General features: G+C 41.0%; 2 protein-coding genes across 2 annotated transcripts in view; both read right to left on the bottom strand.

Annotated features, from left to right (window-relative positions):
* The window catches only part of LOC129860795 (segment polarity protein dishevelled homolog DVL-1-like), a 55,736-nt gene extending 53,240 nt beyond the window's left edge, over nucleotides 1–2,496 (bottom strand). The window contains exon 1 of the mRNA XM_055931548.1: nucleotides 2,050–2,496. Within this exon, the coding sequence (XP_055787523.1) occupies nucleotides 2,050–2,219 (170 nt within the window). The 5' untranslated portion in view covers nucleotides 2,220–2,496. The remainder of the gene's footprint in view (nucleotides 1–2,049) is intronic.
* A 774-nt stretch (nucleotides 2,497–3,270) lies between these two features.
* mxra8b (matrix-remodelling associated 8b) lies at nucleotides 3,271–14,948 on the bottom strand. The gene is made up of 10 exons (XM_055931546.1): nucleotides 14,687–14,948; nucleotides 11,340–11,366; nucleotides 10,831–11,136; nucleotides 10,628–10,729; nucleotides 10,049–10,522; nucleotides 5,152–5,316; nucleotides 4,925–4,955; nucleotides 4,714–4,796; nucleotides 4,502–4,555; nucleotides 3,271–4,380 (listed from the first exon to the last, which is right to left on the bottom strand). The coding sequence occupies exons 1-10, from the start codon at nucleotides 14,703–14,705 to the stop codon at nucleotides 4,355–4,357; spliced, it is 1,287 nt and encodes a 428-aa protein (XP_055787521.1). The 5' UTR covers nucleotides 14,706–14,948; the 3' UTR covers nucleotides 3,271–4,354.
* Between the last annotated feature and the right edge of the window lie 52 nt (nucleotides 14,949–15,000).

The following is a 15,000-nucleotide window of genomic DNA, read 5'->3' as shown; positions in this document are numbered from 1 at the left end:
GTACAATCATATTCACACCAGATGGAGAGTTCGGGCTTCTATAGAACTATGACTTTGTGTGTGTGCGTGCGTGCCTGCCTGCCTGGGTGCGTGGTGCTTGGCAACAGGCTTGTGATGGTGTGAGCTTGTCAGAGGAGAAACAGACATTGACACAAATATGTCATCCTCCAAGGAGAACTCTATAACAAGTGGACCTCTGACCTCCTACTATTGGAGGTGTCCATGTTGTCTGAATGTATGGGAGCAGGGGGCGGGTGGGGAACGAGAGGTCAAACACCTTCTATTAACAGGCCCATAACAAGAAACGTTACCATCTCTATAGGCCTGTATGACTGGGGGAGTATCGGTCTGTGTAGAAAGACTGAGTGATGACAACATAATAATGAGCACAAAGAAAAGGTTGAGAGGATATACTACATATAAAAAAAAGTAACTACAATCATTCATACTTATATTTAGCATCTATGATGAATTACTCATGAACATTTCCTGTATTAATTCTGAACTAATACTAGTAAATACCGTTTGGAAAAAAAGAGGGTATATCCCCTCTACAATAAATAAAACAATCTGTGAATAGACCATAGGTTATAATAAAAACATCTCTATTCAACATCTAATCAGTCAGTCAGTCAGTTATATACCAATCTATTTGATGTCAGTGATAATTCATTAAATGTCTGATGACATGCCACCATGTCACAAAGAATAAAGTTATATTGCTATCACTGGAAATCTATTGGCCAATATAGTCCACTGTACACTGTCCATTCACAGGACAATAGGCATAACTATAAAAGCAGTGACATGGGCAATTAAAACGCGCGTTATTTATTAAATAGAGTATTAGTGTTAGGAAGGTTGTTTGGCACATTTACGTGAGGTATGTCAAGCAAATTCTTGCGCTATATTAGACGATTAAGGCAGGCCGTCAGTCCACGACACTCGCTTCTTTCTGGGGGTGCTCTTCTACCGGGCAGCCATGTTTCTACTCGGAGCATTTTCAGCTGATTTGCGGCCTACAGTCCCATGGCAAAATGACAAAAATGGTCAAATCCAAACAACGAAGAGTAAGTTTTTAAATCAATGAGGTGATGTTTAACCCATTCGTTGTAACATGTATGACGAGCATATGTCGCGTTGTGTTTTCCATGTTCGCTTGATTCACCTTCTGCCTAGGATCGGAGGACATTACCTTTGTATGTAAACGATGTGTGTGTGTGTGTGTGTGTGTTCGTGCGCGTGCTCGTGCCTGTAAAACAGAGGGCCATGAGAGGGATACATGATCCCTACTGTGACCATTCAGTCAATTGGAATATTTAAGAAGCTTATTTGACGCATCGGATGAAATGTAATAGCCTATTTTATTACATTAAGTAAGATTAACAAGACATATATATGTCAAAGTTGTCATCATATAGTCATGCAGTCACGTTTGATGACTGTCTCCTGAAAATCATGATTGGCTACAGTTAGGCTATGTGACCATTATCGGCATCAATCTCCGTTCTACTTTTTCTGTTCTTCTCTCTCTTTATTCCCTATTCACATACGTGCTACATAGTCATAAACACACAAGAGAAACCTGTCTGGCAATAATTAATTTGGAATCGATACCGAGTTAATGCCAAACACCGAACATGTGGAGGCTTTGTCAACGTAACATATCATATTAGATATGCTTATTACATGATGATGACAACACAGCGCCGCCTTATAAGCGTCTAGTCTACAGTAACCTCTCAACCAACATCGACTACAATATAAGCGGATCATGTTAAATGTCATCATGGGATATTGGTGTGACGGGTCCGAACTTCAAAGGATGATCTACTCTATTGCGCATTGGATACAATGAATGAACAGGTGCCAACAGCAGATTAGACACCGCACAGTCCTGCGCGAATGTTACAATGTTGCAACCTTTGTTGTGAAATTGGACACATGGTTGTCAGTGTAACCAACCAGGCCTTTACTTCTATGATAAAAAATAACAAGACTAAAACATACAGGGCGAAGAAATTGTAAGCTTTCATGGTGGCTACTTACCCAAAATCCTGGTCCATGGATTTGAAAAAGAATTTGTAGCTATTGACCGGACGATTGTTAAGGACATTTTTAAAATCCGCTAAAGTGACTTTCTCAGGAGAAACGGATAATTTCACTAGATAAGGAGTCTCCTCCTCGTCAATGTGATATATTATTTTAGTCTCCGCCATGAGAGTGAGGGTAGGACAATCATTGACACAGGAAAGGAACAAGGGTTGGCAGTGCAATAATAAATAGGTTTATGAGGCTATCTATCTGTCTAAGACGAAATGCTACCGTGACAGCATGAATAAATATAACTGTAGACCTCACGCTGGAAAATAAATAACCTTGTCTTTGATAAATTAAGTAGAAATCTAGACATAATCGAGTTCTAAATGACTGTATTCCAGCTCCAATGTGTCTCGGTACGGTGGCTCTCTCGGTACTAAAACAGGAAGGGACGGTCCACATCCTTGCGATATCGAGTTGGGAATATTTCAATTTTTCCCAGTAATTCGTTAGACAGTGCTGTCATCTAGTGGTGTGTTGAGGCTAGACTGCTTAATGTTCTCCATTATACGGTACTAGTCACAGATGGTACTGCAGTCTGCACCATAAAGAAAGAAGGGTTTGGAGAACACATTTTATTCAGTAAACCTTTGGTGGTGATTTTCAGTAATAGTTTTAACTGTTGATAATATTGATAATTATATTGATTATTAAAATTATATATATCTAAATATATGAAATCATTATCTTCGTTATTATTAGCCTTCTTTACAGTCATCTAATTATTACAACCTAGATACAATATATCCGATATCACTGTAAATCAATGTAATAATTACTAATTCATTACAATAATTATGATTATTATCAACATTATCATCAAGGTGCACAAATTTTCTTGATCACCTTTCCGTCCAATTTGTCAGTAGGTGGTAGTCTTGTGCTGCTGTACAGTGGCAGCAGCGTCTATCTACAGCAACTTGCTTGAAAGATATGGAATGAATGGTGGTTTCTAACCTCTACCAGCAAATACTCTTAACCATTAATGCCAAGTTATTTTCTTGAATAAGGTTAATTTCAATTTTTCTTGATAAGCTCTCTTTTCAAGAAAATCTTATTTAACCAATCATTTAAAGCTATGGGCTTGGCTTTATATTTTCTTCCTATTCATACAATAGTAACACAATGTACACATTGTAATACAATTATTAAATAATGGCCACCCCAGTATTGTTTTTTTATTAATCTTTATTAGAGCGAAGATAATGAACCAGATGCTACTGCACAGATAACTTGCTTGCAAGTAAAGCTTCCAAACTGAAAGTGTCAGGACCCCTTTATCCAATTACAGTAATTGAAACATATGACATCTTCTACAAACTTACTTAGTCCTCTTCGTTCCCGTTTCTACACGAATCCTAATAACCCAGACTGCAAGATTCTTTGTCTTGTCAACTTGACAGCTCCAAACTTTACAGTGTATTGCAAGCCTGCATTACACAATTAGACAATCACTCACAAGCGAACATATCCTAACATACATTCTTAAGAAACACATCTGGATTCTGTTCAAGGCTTGTTTTCCTGAGTTCCATTACATGTATAGCCTTCTTTGTGGTCCATGATCATCAATCACAAATGGACTTGGTAAGGATACAGTTATAACGGCTTATTACTCATTTATAAGCAATCTACCAATGAATAATTAAAAGCCTGGCTATAAACTACTTATGACTCTTTACAGAAAGGATACGTTGGCTAAATGTAATGTGTTAACAGTAAATTACAGCAAGGTTTGTGCAAATATTTTAATAAACATACTCAATGCGTTATGAGCTTGCTGCACTCAAATCATACATGGAGCATGACAGTTTTCCCACACACAATAAAAGACAACATGCATTCTGAAAATGAAAAGTTTGAAGAGTGAATTAAAGGAATACAGTGATAGAAAGTGTTTTGTTACATACAAAAAGGAAGGTTGTACAGTACACTGTGTTTTTGTTATATAAAATACTTGACATCAAATATCTGTGTAATATAAAATTGAAGACATATCTAGCCATGTTGAAATCACAGCAGATCAGAATACAGACTTTACCACTATGAAAATATAAAACAAAAAAACCTTGACTGGCGCAGCAATAGAAAAGTTTTGGTAAGAGAGTTTGGTAAGGGGGTGTCTATAAAAAGAGAAAGCACCCCCCCCCCCCTCCTCCTGTCCTCTGCTTTGAATTCCACCATTATAATCCTTTACTTCCTTATCCTGTATGTCTGCCCTGGACCAGCCAGCAGCATATCAGCTATTTCTGTCTCACTTCCACAACTTTCCATCCATTTCTAGAGAGATACAGAGGAAGAGAATAATAGGAAAGAAATGAGAAGTGACATTAACAAAAAGAAAGCCATTCAATTAGGCATGAAATTGTTGTTTGGAACCCATAATGTCACATATATTTACCTTTATTGCGGTCTATGGACATATCTCTCTCTTTCAGTAAGTTGTTTTTGTAATCTAAGGATAGAAATGCAAAAGTGTTGGTCATTCAATTTGACATGTCATGATATACGGTATGAGCTCTGTGCAGCAACAGCCATTATTGATACCAGTCGCCCTGTTCAAACTCTCTAGTCTATATGAGGTAGGGCCTACAGGCAGCATGAGAGCCTTACCTGAATTCAGGTGTTCCTGGTTGCAGACCTTCAGCTCTGTGGCGTCCAATGCAATGTCCTCATGGCCAGTCACATGACCCCTCCTGTTTACCAGTAAGAGAGGGAGGTGGTTAGTCGTCAAAGTTCAGTGAGTTCAGGTCCTCCTTAAAATGAGTAATATTCTCATTATCAAGTGTGACCCGCTGACCACCTTTACTAAATAGGTTCTCACCGTTTAGATCTTTGCAAGTCATACTCCAGCCCTAAAACAAGATTAACACACCTTTAACATACCATTTACAGGTCACAAAATCACACAGCCATTCAACTGATTTAAATATTAAATCAAGGACATTTATACAAATATAAAGTGTGTAAATTGAGGACATTCAAAGTGTGTCTGTGTGTGATAGAGACATGCAGAGATACATACAGTAGAGACACCCACACACACGCTACCTCTCTTTCTGCGTCGTGTGGTAAGCACAATGACTATTGTGATGATGAAGGCTAGGAGGAAGAAGGTAGCCAGGATGTAACCCAGCTGCTGGAAGAAGTGCCCTCGGTGCTCAGGGAGGATGACGTTGACTACTCGTGGCCTCTCAAGTTCAACCACGTTGTGGCCTGAAGGTGCAAGGACAACACTGTGGGTTCACTGGTCTGCTATTAACACTCATTGTGTTATAAACACAGGCTGGTGGTGGAACATTATATTAGTCACATTTTGTTATATCCATGTTGAGTGAAAATAATGATAGTATATAACCAATACATAGTGGTTAATTTGAACTGACTGTATAAAACATTAAGAACACCTTCCTAATATTGAGTTGCGTACCCCCCCCCCCCCCCCAACTTGTATCAAGGCTTAAAAATCCTTCTTTCATCGGTCTCCTCCCCTTCATCAACACTGACTGAAGCAGATTTAACAGGTGACAATCAATAATGGGATCATAGATTTCACCCAGTCTATGTCATTGACAGAGCAGGTGTTCATAATGTTTTGTACACTCAGTGTTTGCCATTGATATTGCATTTTGAACGACAATGCCATGTTTTTTCTGCATCATTGAAAAACAATTGTTAGGCTGGTTTTCATTTCTTTCAGAAACCGTGAGTAAAGGAAGAGTTGACCTGGTTCAGCTGTAACGACTTGCATACCTTAAAAAGAGAAATACCTATTACCCAAGAAAGAGGAGAGGGAGGAAAGGAAGGACAGAGGGGAGGAATTCTGTTGTGTGCGGTCAGCCTGTCCGAATTAGTTTTCCAGATATTTACCTTTTCTCATAAACACAGACAATGTTTTGCAAAGTATAAAGAATTAACCCTAGCTGTTGCTGTCTCTCTCAGGCACTGAAACTCCACCAGTCCGACTGGTCAGTGTAAGCAGACATTTGACAACACTCACCTCACAGTCATGCTCTGTGCAACACAAACACCACTTCTGCCAGGTTTCAGACAATTAATTAAGCTAAATAACAGACGGGGGAGACAGGATTTGCTAACTGTGAAAACCATGTGATTTAAATCAATGAAAATAGCTATTACAAATTGGCATATCAAATTGTTACTTCCCTAACTGAGGTGTTTCTTCCACTGGCTAGGATCTACTCAAACCGTCTGCACACAATAACATGTACCATCCCTTCCCATTACACATTTATTGCACCATAACCATCAATCAGCTTGCCACTGTTACACAGGTCTCTCTCACCTGCTGGGTGAGAACAGAAATTATAGTCATTGGGGATAATGATGGTGGAGACCTGTATTAACCAAGCCTGGGAAGGCTGATGACACTAAAATACTTTTGCTTTCCATCACCTAGAGGCATTTGTTTCTTTTAAATCTGTTCTCCTTGGCCCATCCGCAGATACAGTACCAGTCAAAAGTTTGGACACACCTACTCATTCAAGAGTTTTTCTACAGAATAGAATAATAGTGAAGACATCAAAACTATGAAATAACGCATATGGAATCACGTAGTAACCAAAAAAGTGTTAAACAAATCAAAATATATTTTAGATTCTTCAAAGTAGCCACCCTTTGCCTTGATGATAGCTTTGCACACTCTTGGCATTCTCTCAACCAGCTTCATGAGGTAGTCACCTGGAATGCTTTTCCAACAGTCTTGAAGGAGTTCCCACATATGCTGAGCACTTGTTGGCTGCTTTTCCTTCACTCTGCGGTCCACCTCATCCAAAACCATCTCAATTGGCTTGAGGTTGGATGATTGTGGAGGCTAGGTCATCTGACGCAGCACTTCATCACTCTCCTTCTTGGTCAAATAGCCCTTACACAGCCTGGAGGTGTGTTGGGTCATTGTCCTGTTGAAAAACAAATGATAGCACCCCTAAGCGCAAACCAGATGGGATGGTGTATCGATGCAGAATGCTGTGGTAGCAATGCTGGTTAAGTGTGCCTTGAATTCTAAATAAATCACAGTGTCACCAGCAAAGCACTACCACACCACCTCCTCCATGCTTCACAGAGTTAATCCGTTCACCTACTCTGCATCTCACAAAGACACGGTGGTTGGAACCAAAAATCTAAAGTTTCCACCGCTCTGATGTCCATTGCTCGTGTTTCTTGGCCTAAGCAAGTCTCTTCTTATTATTGGTGTCCTTTAGTGGTGTTTTTTTTGTATCAATCTGACCATGAAGGCCTTATTCACGCAGTCTCCTCAACAGTTGATGCTGAAATGCGTCTGTTACTTGAACTCTGTGAAGCATTTATTCAGGCTGCAATCTGAGGTGCAGTTTACTCTAATGACCTTATCTAATGTCCATTGATCGTGTTTCTTGGCCCAAGCAAGTCTCTTCTTGGTGTCCTTTAGTAGTGGTTTCTTTGCAGCAATTCAACCATAAAGGCTTGCTTCACACAGTCTCCTCTGAACAGTGGAACTCTGTAGAATTTATTTGGGCTGCAATCGGAAGTGCAGTTCTAATGAACTTATCCTCTGCAGCAGAGGTAACTCTGGGTCTTCCTTTCCTGTGGCGGTCCTCATGAGGGCCAGTTTCATCATAGCGCTTCATGGTTTTTGCGACTGCACTTGAAGAAACTTTCAAAGTTCTTGACATTTTCCTTATTGACTGACCATGTCTTAAAGTAATGATGAACTGTCATTTATCTTTGCTTATTTGAGCTGTTCTTACCATAATATGGACTTGGTCTTTTACCAAATAGGGCTATCTTCTATATACCACCCCTACCTTGTCACAACACAACTGATTGGCTCAAACGCAGAAATTCCACACATTTTTAACAAGGCACACCTGTTAACTTGCATTCCAGGTGACTACCTCATGAAGCTGGTTGAGAGAATGCCAAGAGTGTGCAAAGCTGTCATCAAGGCAACGGGTGGCTACTTTGAAGAATCTCAAATTTAAAATATATTTTGATTTGTTTAACACTTTTTTGGTTACTACATGATTCCATGTGTGTTATCTCATAGTAGAATAATAGTGAAGACATCAAAACTATGTAGAAAATAGTAAAAATAAAGAAAAACCCTTGAATAAGTAGGTGCGTCCAAACTTTTGACTGGTACTGTATGTTATGACACATCATGACTGATTAAACTAGCCTGAGGATAGGTATTAGCTTGAGGCAGGCTTCAAATAAGAAATGAACAGAGGACAGATACCATCCCTGGGTGGATCTTGCAAACTGCACCAGTCTTACAGAACAAATAGTATTGAATTAATCTAATTTAACACTTCCCAAGTGGCATGAGAGTTGCTAATTATCTCGTCTGTTTTGAATGTTTTTAATATGCATGAAACTGCAGTGTCATGGTCAAGGTCAACTATCTCTGGAGAACAATTAGTCTTGCCTCAGTTCTCTCTCCGTATCTCAGCTGTTGCCTGTTCCCATTCCCCTGGCAGATCAGACAAGAACTTACACGCAGAAACACAATGTGACATGTGCCGTGCAGAGGTCACACAGCTAGTGGTTTTAGTCTTGTTGAAAGACTGTGGTTAATTAGCAAGCCAATGAGCTGAAGGAATCCGACCTGGTCTGCATTTCTGGTTATTTTCTATTCTAAATGCTTTGGCTGCCTTATCCAGGTTCTGGCGCTCACAACAACACCGAGCTCTACTTTAGCTTGCCATAAATGATTACAGTGTAACAAAAAAGTGGGACAATGGCTGTTGCAATTGCAGAGTACGCAGATAAGAGTTGGCTGGACTGAACAAAGGAAAAAGCACAACTAAGTAGAAGAAAGCTGAAGTCAAAAAGTAAAAATCAAAGCAAAGAACTCAAGACATGTCTGCATTGATCCACGTGAATTTCTTCCTGCATACTTTACAATGCTGTTAAATGGATCAATGGACCATCTTAAAAGGACAAAGGAGGATCCACATCTAACACTGAACCCCTGCCAACACCTCCCCCACTGTTCCCTTTCATGTCCCAGCTGGTCCAGGTGCGGAACAGATGTAGCACATTTCCTCCTTTTGCTGATAAACACGCCCCAACCAGAGGGCCGGAGAGAAGGAGAGAATCAGACTAGTGATGGAGAGAGACTGCTCTGTAGACAGGTTACTGTCGAGAGATAATGAAACTTAAAGAGACTAACAGAAATCCCAATTCACCAGTTGCAAAGCCTCACCATGCTCCATCCTTCCCCTGGAGTCTGGCTTTACTGCCCCTGTTGAGCTATAATGGCTCCTCCTGTAAACTAAGCCATTTGCTCAACTACAGAAAAATGAAAAAGGTCTCCAATGAAAATGAGAGCACTTCCGTTTTGGCCAATTAGTGGCTTTCAGACAGACTTTCAGACAGGCTGCCTGCAGCCAGATTCCCCAAACAAAACCCCCTTCCTTTCTCAACACTCCAGAGCTCTCAATGCTCTCTCGCTCTCTCCCCCTCGCTGTCAGCTCATCTGCGGCCAAATGCATTCTTTCATTCTTTTTTTCTCACCCTCTTTTTCTCCATCTGTTTCTTTTGTTGCCTCTTTCGCCCACTCCTTCATTCCCTCTTTCTCTCCCCCTTCCTCTTGTGCAGACAGAGAAAAGGTTTGAGAAGAGATCTGGCACAAAGATGCACTGACATAACTGACCAAAAATGCCTATAAATATGACCTATAAATATACCCCAGGAACAGTGTTCTCAGTTACACACAGGCTGCTGTAAAGACAGGCAGACACACACACCAATCAGATTAGAGAAAACGAAGCTTAGGGAAAATGTGAAAGAGAATATAGAGAGAAGATATGATTTATAGTTGAAACGAAAGGAGAAAGGGCTTTATTCTAACTATGCCCACCATGTTCTAATGAAGTTTAAAAATGGTTCACACTTCCAATCAGAGAATAAATCCTAAGAGAAAGGGATATGCCAAGTGTCTTACTTGGGTCGCCATTGGGGAGTGCGTGGGGGACAGCAGGAGCTGCAGTGAGGACCAGAGGAGGTGGGGGGAGTGGAGGCCCCACCATGAGTCTGAAGATGCGTCTCTCGTGCAGGCCACAGTAGTGGTGGTGCAGGTGGCAGGAGTACAGGCCCTTGTCGATGGGCTGCAGGTTAGAGATGGTCAGAGAGAAGTCCCCTACAGAGAAGGCATCCTCAGAAACACTCATCTTATCCACGGGGAAGAGCGGTCCATACTGTCTGCGCTCTCCGGAAGCGTACAGGTCCACCAGGCGGTCAGCCAAATCAGGTCTCACCCCAGGAGGCTGCCAGTCCCAGTGGGCTACCTGCTGCTGGTCCTCCTGCTGGCCCTCCGTCCACAGGGGCCGCCGGTTCACACACGGCAACACCACTGAGCTCCCCAGCAACACCACAAACACTGTCTTGTCCCCGTCCCAGTACCGCTTCTCCTTACGGGCTGAGATGGAACAGGGTGAATAGCGTTTTTGATTAAAGCATAATAGATACTGTATGGAAGACTATTCAAATCATCATGATTCAGATACATATTGTGGATAGTCACCTGACTTGGTGGTGTTGAGTTGTATCTTGATGGATTGGTGCAGCTGGCAGTAGTGGTGGTGCAGGTTACAACTATAAACACCTCGGTCAGCTGCTCCCACATCTGGCATAACACACATTCCAATTACATTTTCTTGAGTAATAAAAATGAGTGTAATATTATATACAGTCATGAGCATACAGTATACCACGGGCCCAACTCACTGTTGATGACGAGGGAGAAGTTCCCGTCAGTGAAGGCGGTTTTGGGGATGGTTATGCGGCCCTTGTTGAACCCATTGTAGACTCTCTCTTTGACCCCAGGGGACATGTCCAGTATCCTCTCCACAGAGTACTCTGGTATGCTCCGGACCAGATCCCAGTGGACCACCCTCTGGCGGTCCTTCAGGCGGTCCCGGGTCCACACCATGCGGGGGCTGTTGCAGGGCAGTACCGCCTGTGTCCCGGCTGGGAGGGTGATGTTGCGGGCCTCCACCACCACACCTAGACTGCTGCTGCTCTGGCCCCATGCTAATGCAACACACACAGGACTTATTTGTACATTTTGCAACAGAAAAAAGTACACAAAATTAAAACATTTCTCAACAAGATCATGGAAAAAACCCAGAACTCTAAAAATCACACACTTATACTAAATGTAAACAGCAAATAGATGCATAAATGTTGTGGATAAACGTGTAATACAATTAAGGTTACATGTTATGGGGACTTACCACTGGGCATGAAGAAGACAGCAGAAACTGAAACAAATAACAGAAAATGTCATTGTCATAATAGGAACCATAACTATTCATCTGGCAGGGTTGGACCTGAGCTGACCACAGAGTTGTGGTCACTGCGCTGTTGTGAACAGATAGCTTATACAGTAGTTAAGGCTGACTGGTATAACAGCTGCTTCAATGAGACAACTGGGTGGAGGAAGAGTGAAAAATAGGTCAAGAGAAAAACAACAAGGGGGAAGAATGAAACAGGGAGAAGTATATACACTTCTCTATATTTCAATGTTTCGCCTTTTGGGACTGAAGGCATTCCTGTAGCAAGTCTGCTATTTCTAACCCAGATTTTCACTAAGCGCTATTACATCTGCTGTTTACCTAGGGGCCGGCTGCAGAGAGAAGCATACAGCCCAGGCAGCAACACAGAGGCTCTATTCATTCCCCTGCTAAAAACTGTCAAGGCCAAAGTCCTGGGGGTAAACACAGCCAGCCAGCCCTCACCAGTCAACGTGCCCAATGCCACAGCCCAGTGCTACAACTGGGTGACCATTACTTAGATCATAGATGCCTATTGTACTTCATACACCAATGTTAGGGGAGCTATTCTCGTTCAATCCTAGATGTTTAGCAGGCAGGCTTATGTTTTGTTTAAATTAACACCATAGAAATGGAAAGTCAAGTTATCCTAACAGTTGAGTATGCTGTTTTTAAGGGGTAGTTGTGGGGTTTTCAGAGACAGTATGTGTTTTGTTCATCTGCTGATATGACAGAATCCCCTCACATAAGGAAAAGTGATATGACTCAAGGACACTCGTCAAATCAAGTGGTTAAAAACCTCTACAGGATTGGTAGGTCCCCTGCGGGATGGTTGAACTAATGTAGGCTAATGTGATTAGCATGAGGTTGTAAGTAACAAGAACATTTCCCAGGACATAGACGTATCTGATATTGGCAGAAAGCTTAAATTCTTGTTAATGTAACTGCACTGTCCAATTTACAGTAGCTATTACAGTGAACGAATACTATGCTATTGTTTGAGGATAGTGCACAGTTATGAACTTGAAAATGTATTAATAAACCAATTAGGCACATTTGGGCAGTCTTGAAATCAAATTAACAGAAATGCAATGGTTTATTGGATCAGTCTAAAACGTTGCACATACACTGCTGCCATCTAGTGGCCAAAATATAAACTGCGCCTGGTCTTTCATAATACATTATGGCCTCTCTCTTGCATCTCAAAGATTGTACAAAAAAAATACAAAAATAAAATGCATGTTTTTTTTTCTTTGTATTATGTTTTACCAGATCTAATGTGTTATATTCTCCTACATTCATTTAACATTTCAACGTTTCCTTTCAAATGGTATCAAGAATATGCTTATCCTTGCTCCAAGTCCTGAGCTACCGGCAGTTAGATTTGGGTGTCATTTTAGGCAAAAATTGAAAAGGGGCGGATCCTTAAGGTGTTTTAAGAGCGTTGGGCCAGTAACTGAAAGGTCGCTGTTTCGAATCACCGAGCCCAGAAGGTGAAAAATCTGTCAATTTGCCCTTAAACAAGGCACTTAACCCAAATTGCTCCTGTAAGTTGCTCTGGATAAGAGTGTCTGCTAAATGACTAAAATGTCAAATGTCACATGCTCCAAATACAACTGGTGTAGACTAACAGGAAATGCTTGCTCATCTCCTCTGATGCACTCCAATACAGTCCTGTCATGGTTTCACATCAACTGTGGTTTTTACTTATTTACGGTCAGTAAACTTACTCCCTATGTGATTAGTTGCTGGTCTCTATAAATAACATTTCTTTCAAAGGTTCTCCTACGATTAAAATTACTATTTCTTGTTTGGTGAAGTCATTGAACTTGAGATGCTGATGTTTCTTATGATATAACCATCTAGACGAGGCAATGTCTCATCTCTATGATCAACATGTTTATGCGAGTCCATGAGCTCATAATAGTCCAAGGTTGGTTATGTGCGCCACCATACTGGACAACTGTGGTATGAGCAGCACTGAAGGATATAAACTATTCTGTGGACAGAAAAAATATATAATAATCAAACCCTGTGAATGTCTCCTTGGTCTCTAGTGCAGACATGCAAAGCTAACACTTAAAGATTTAACTACCTGCTACTGAATTGCCATGTTAAATGACTGCCACTTTCACAATAACTTAAATCTGAAGGTGAATCGCTACCGATGATACACATTACTGAATGTGGAAAAATAATTTAACTAAAAAAACATGTACATGCTGTATTATTTTGCTCAGGAGGGTAATGCATAGTTTAGTTGCACAGAGACAGTTTGTAAAAAAATAATAAAAAAAAGTAAACTATGTGCAGGAATTTCTTTCTCCCCCAATGACACTGTAGTTTGATGAGCACACAGCACAGCTCAGTAATAACTCAACCAAGCTGCAGATTCAGCTATATATATACAGACACAAGGGTCAACTCAGAGACACTCTTTGCTCTAGAAGGCACATCCTGCCTGATAAGCATCATTTTGTTGACATTATGCTGAGACTGGAATCAGTCAATTTCTGAATCTGTAAACCCTCCCTAACAGGAGGGTGTGAATTTCCTGTCCATTCCTGTAATCGCAGTTTGCCTCTAGGCTAGGGCATGCATGGACACTTGATACGCAGAATAAATTGGTTTCCTTCCTACCAATTTCTGCAACAACCACGATATTGAGAAATCATTCAATGAACATTGTCATTCTAATTACAATTTTAAGTAAGAATTCATGAAAATCGGTGACTTTACATTTTGATAGCCTCCTATGTTGAATAACATTGTCTAAGGCCCTAAATTGAGTTTAAGTGGTAATCCCTGTATCTTGAGTAACTCCAGCCCACTTATGGTGAGACACTCCCTCATTTACTGGCACATATAATGACAGGCTACAGGGATTGTGCTGACTCTCCCACTCTGACCGCAGTTAACTCAAAACACATTGGAGTGAACCCATAAGAAAAGCACCCAACCGCCACCAAATACCCGAGGCAGACATGATTGCCCATTCTTCTTTACCTATTTAACATAAGAATTTAGTGATATACAGAGAGTACATTTAACAGATCATTGATGCAGGGGTACAAGGAATTTGAGGTAGATACTGTCTGTACCCAAAGGCAGGGTAAAGTGACTAGGCATCAGGATAGATAAATACTATACTAAATACATTTAAATTAATCTGCATTGACTGCATTGATGCAGGGTCGTCTAACGTTATAATTTTGGCGCAGGGTCAACTAGCGTTATCACTTTGGCGCAGGGTCGACAAACATTGAAGCTTTTGTTCCGTTACAGTAAAAACAGAAATTGGAACTTACTCAGAAACAGCAGCAACATGTCTTTGTTTTTCAACTTCTCCTCAAAAGATGGGAGGCTGCAACACGGTGGCGCATCAACGGACAGAAGAAAGCAACACCTGAAGAAAGTTCATCAACAACAAAACGACAGACTTCTCCAGAGCATAGACCAGCAGTGTATGCCCCTCCTACACGTGCCTGTGAAACCCTACACCTTCTGACACTGCGACAGAGTGAACAGACGAAGTGCATCTTCTAGTCTCCTGCTTCACATTGGCATCTTTGAAAGTGACCACTTCTTCTGACCTAATATCACGTGATACCTTACCGGAATA

The sequence above is a fragment of the Salvelinus fontinalis genome, chromosome 8, assembly GCF_029448725.1.
Source record: "Salvelinus fontinalis isolate EN_2023a chromosome 8, ASM2944872v1, whole genome shotgun sequence".
NCBI classification, from domain to species: domain Eukaryota; kingdom Metazoa; phylum Chordata; class Actinopteri; order Salmoniformes; family Salmonidae; genus Salvelinus; species Salvelinus fontinalis.
Note: the sequence above shows the minus strand (reverse complement) of the source record. Positions and strands in the feature narration are given on the sequence as shown.

Bases quoted from the DNA above. Each gene is read 5' to 3' on its own strand.
- mxra8b (XM_055931546.1), bottom strand. The intron at 11,137-11,339 runs GTAAGTCCCCAT...GTGTTGCATTAG, and splicing joins TGTCTTCTTCATGCCCAGTG to CATGGGGCCAGAGCAGCAGC. The intron at 5,317-10,048 runs GTAAGACACTTG...TTGCACCTTCAG, and splicing joins ACTCCCCAATGGCGACCCAA to GCCACAACGTGGTTGAACTT.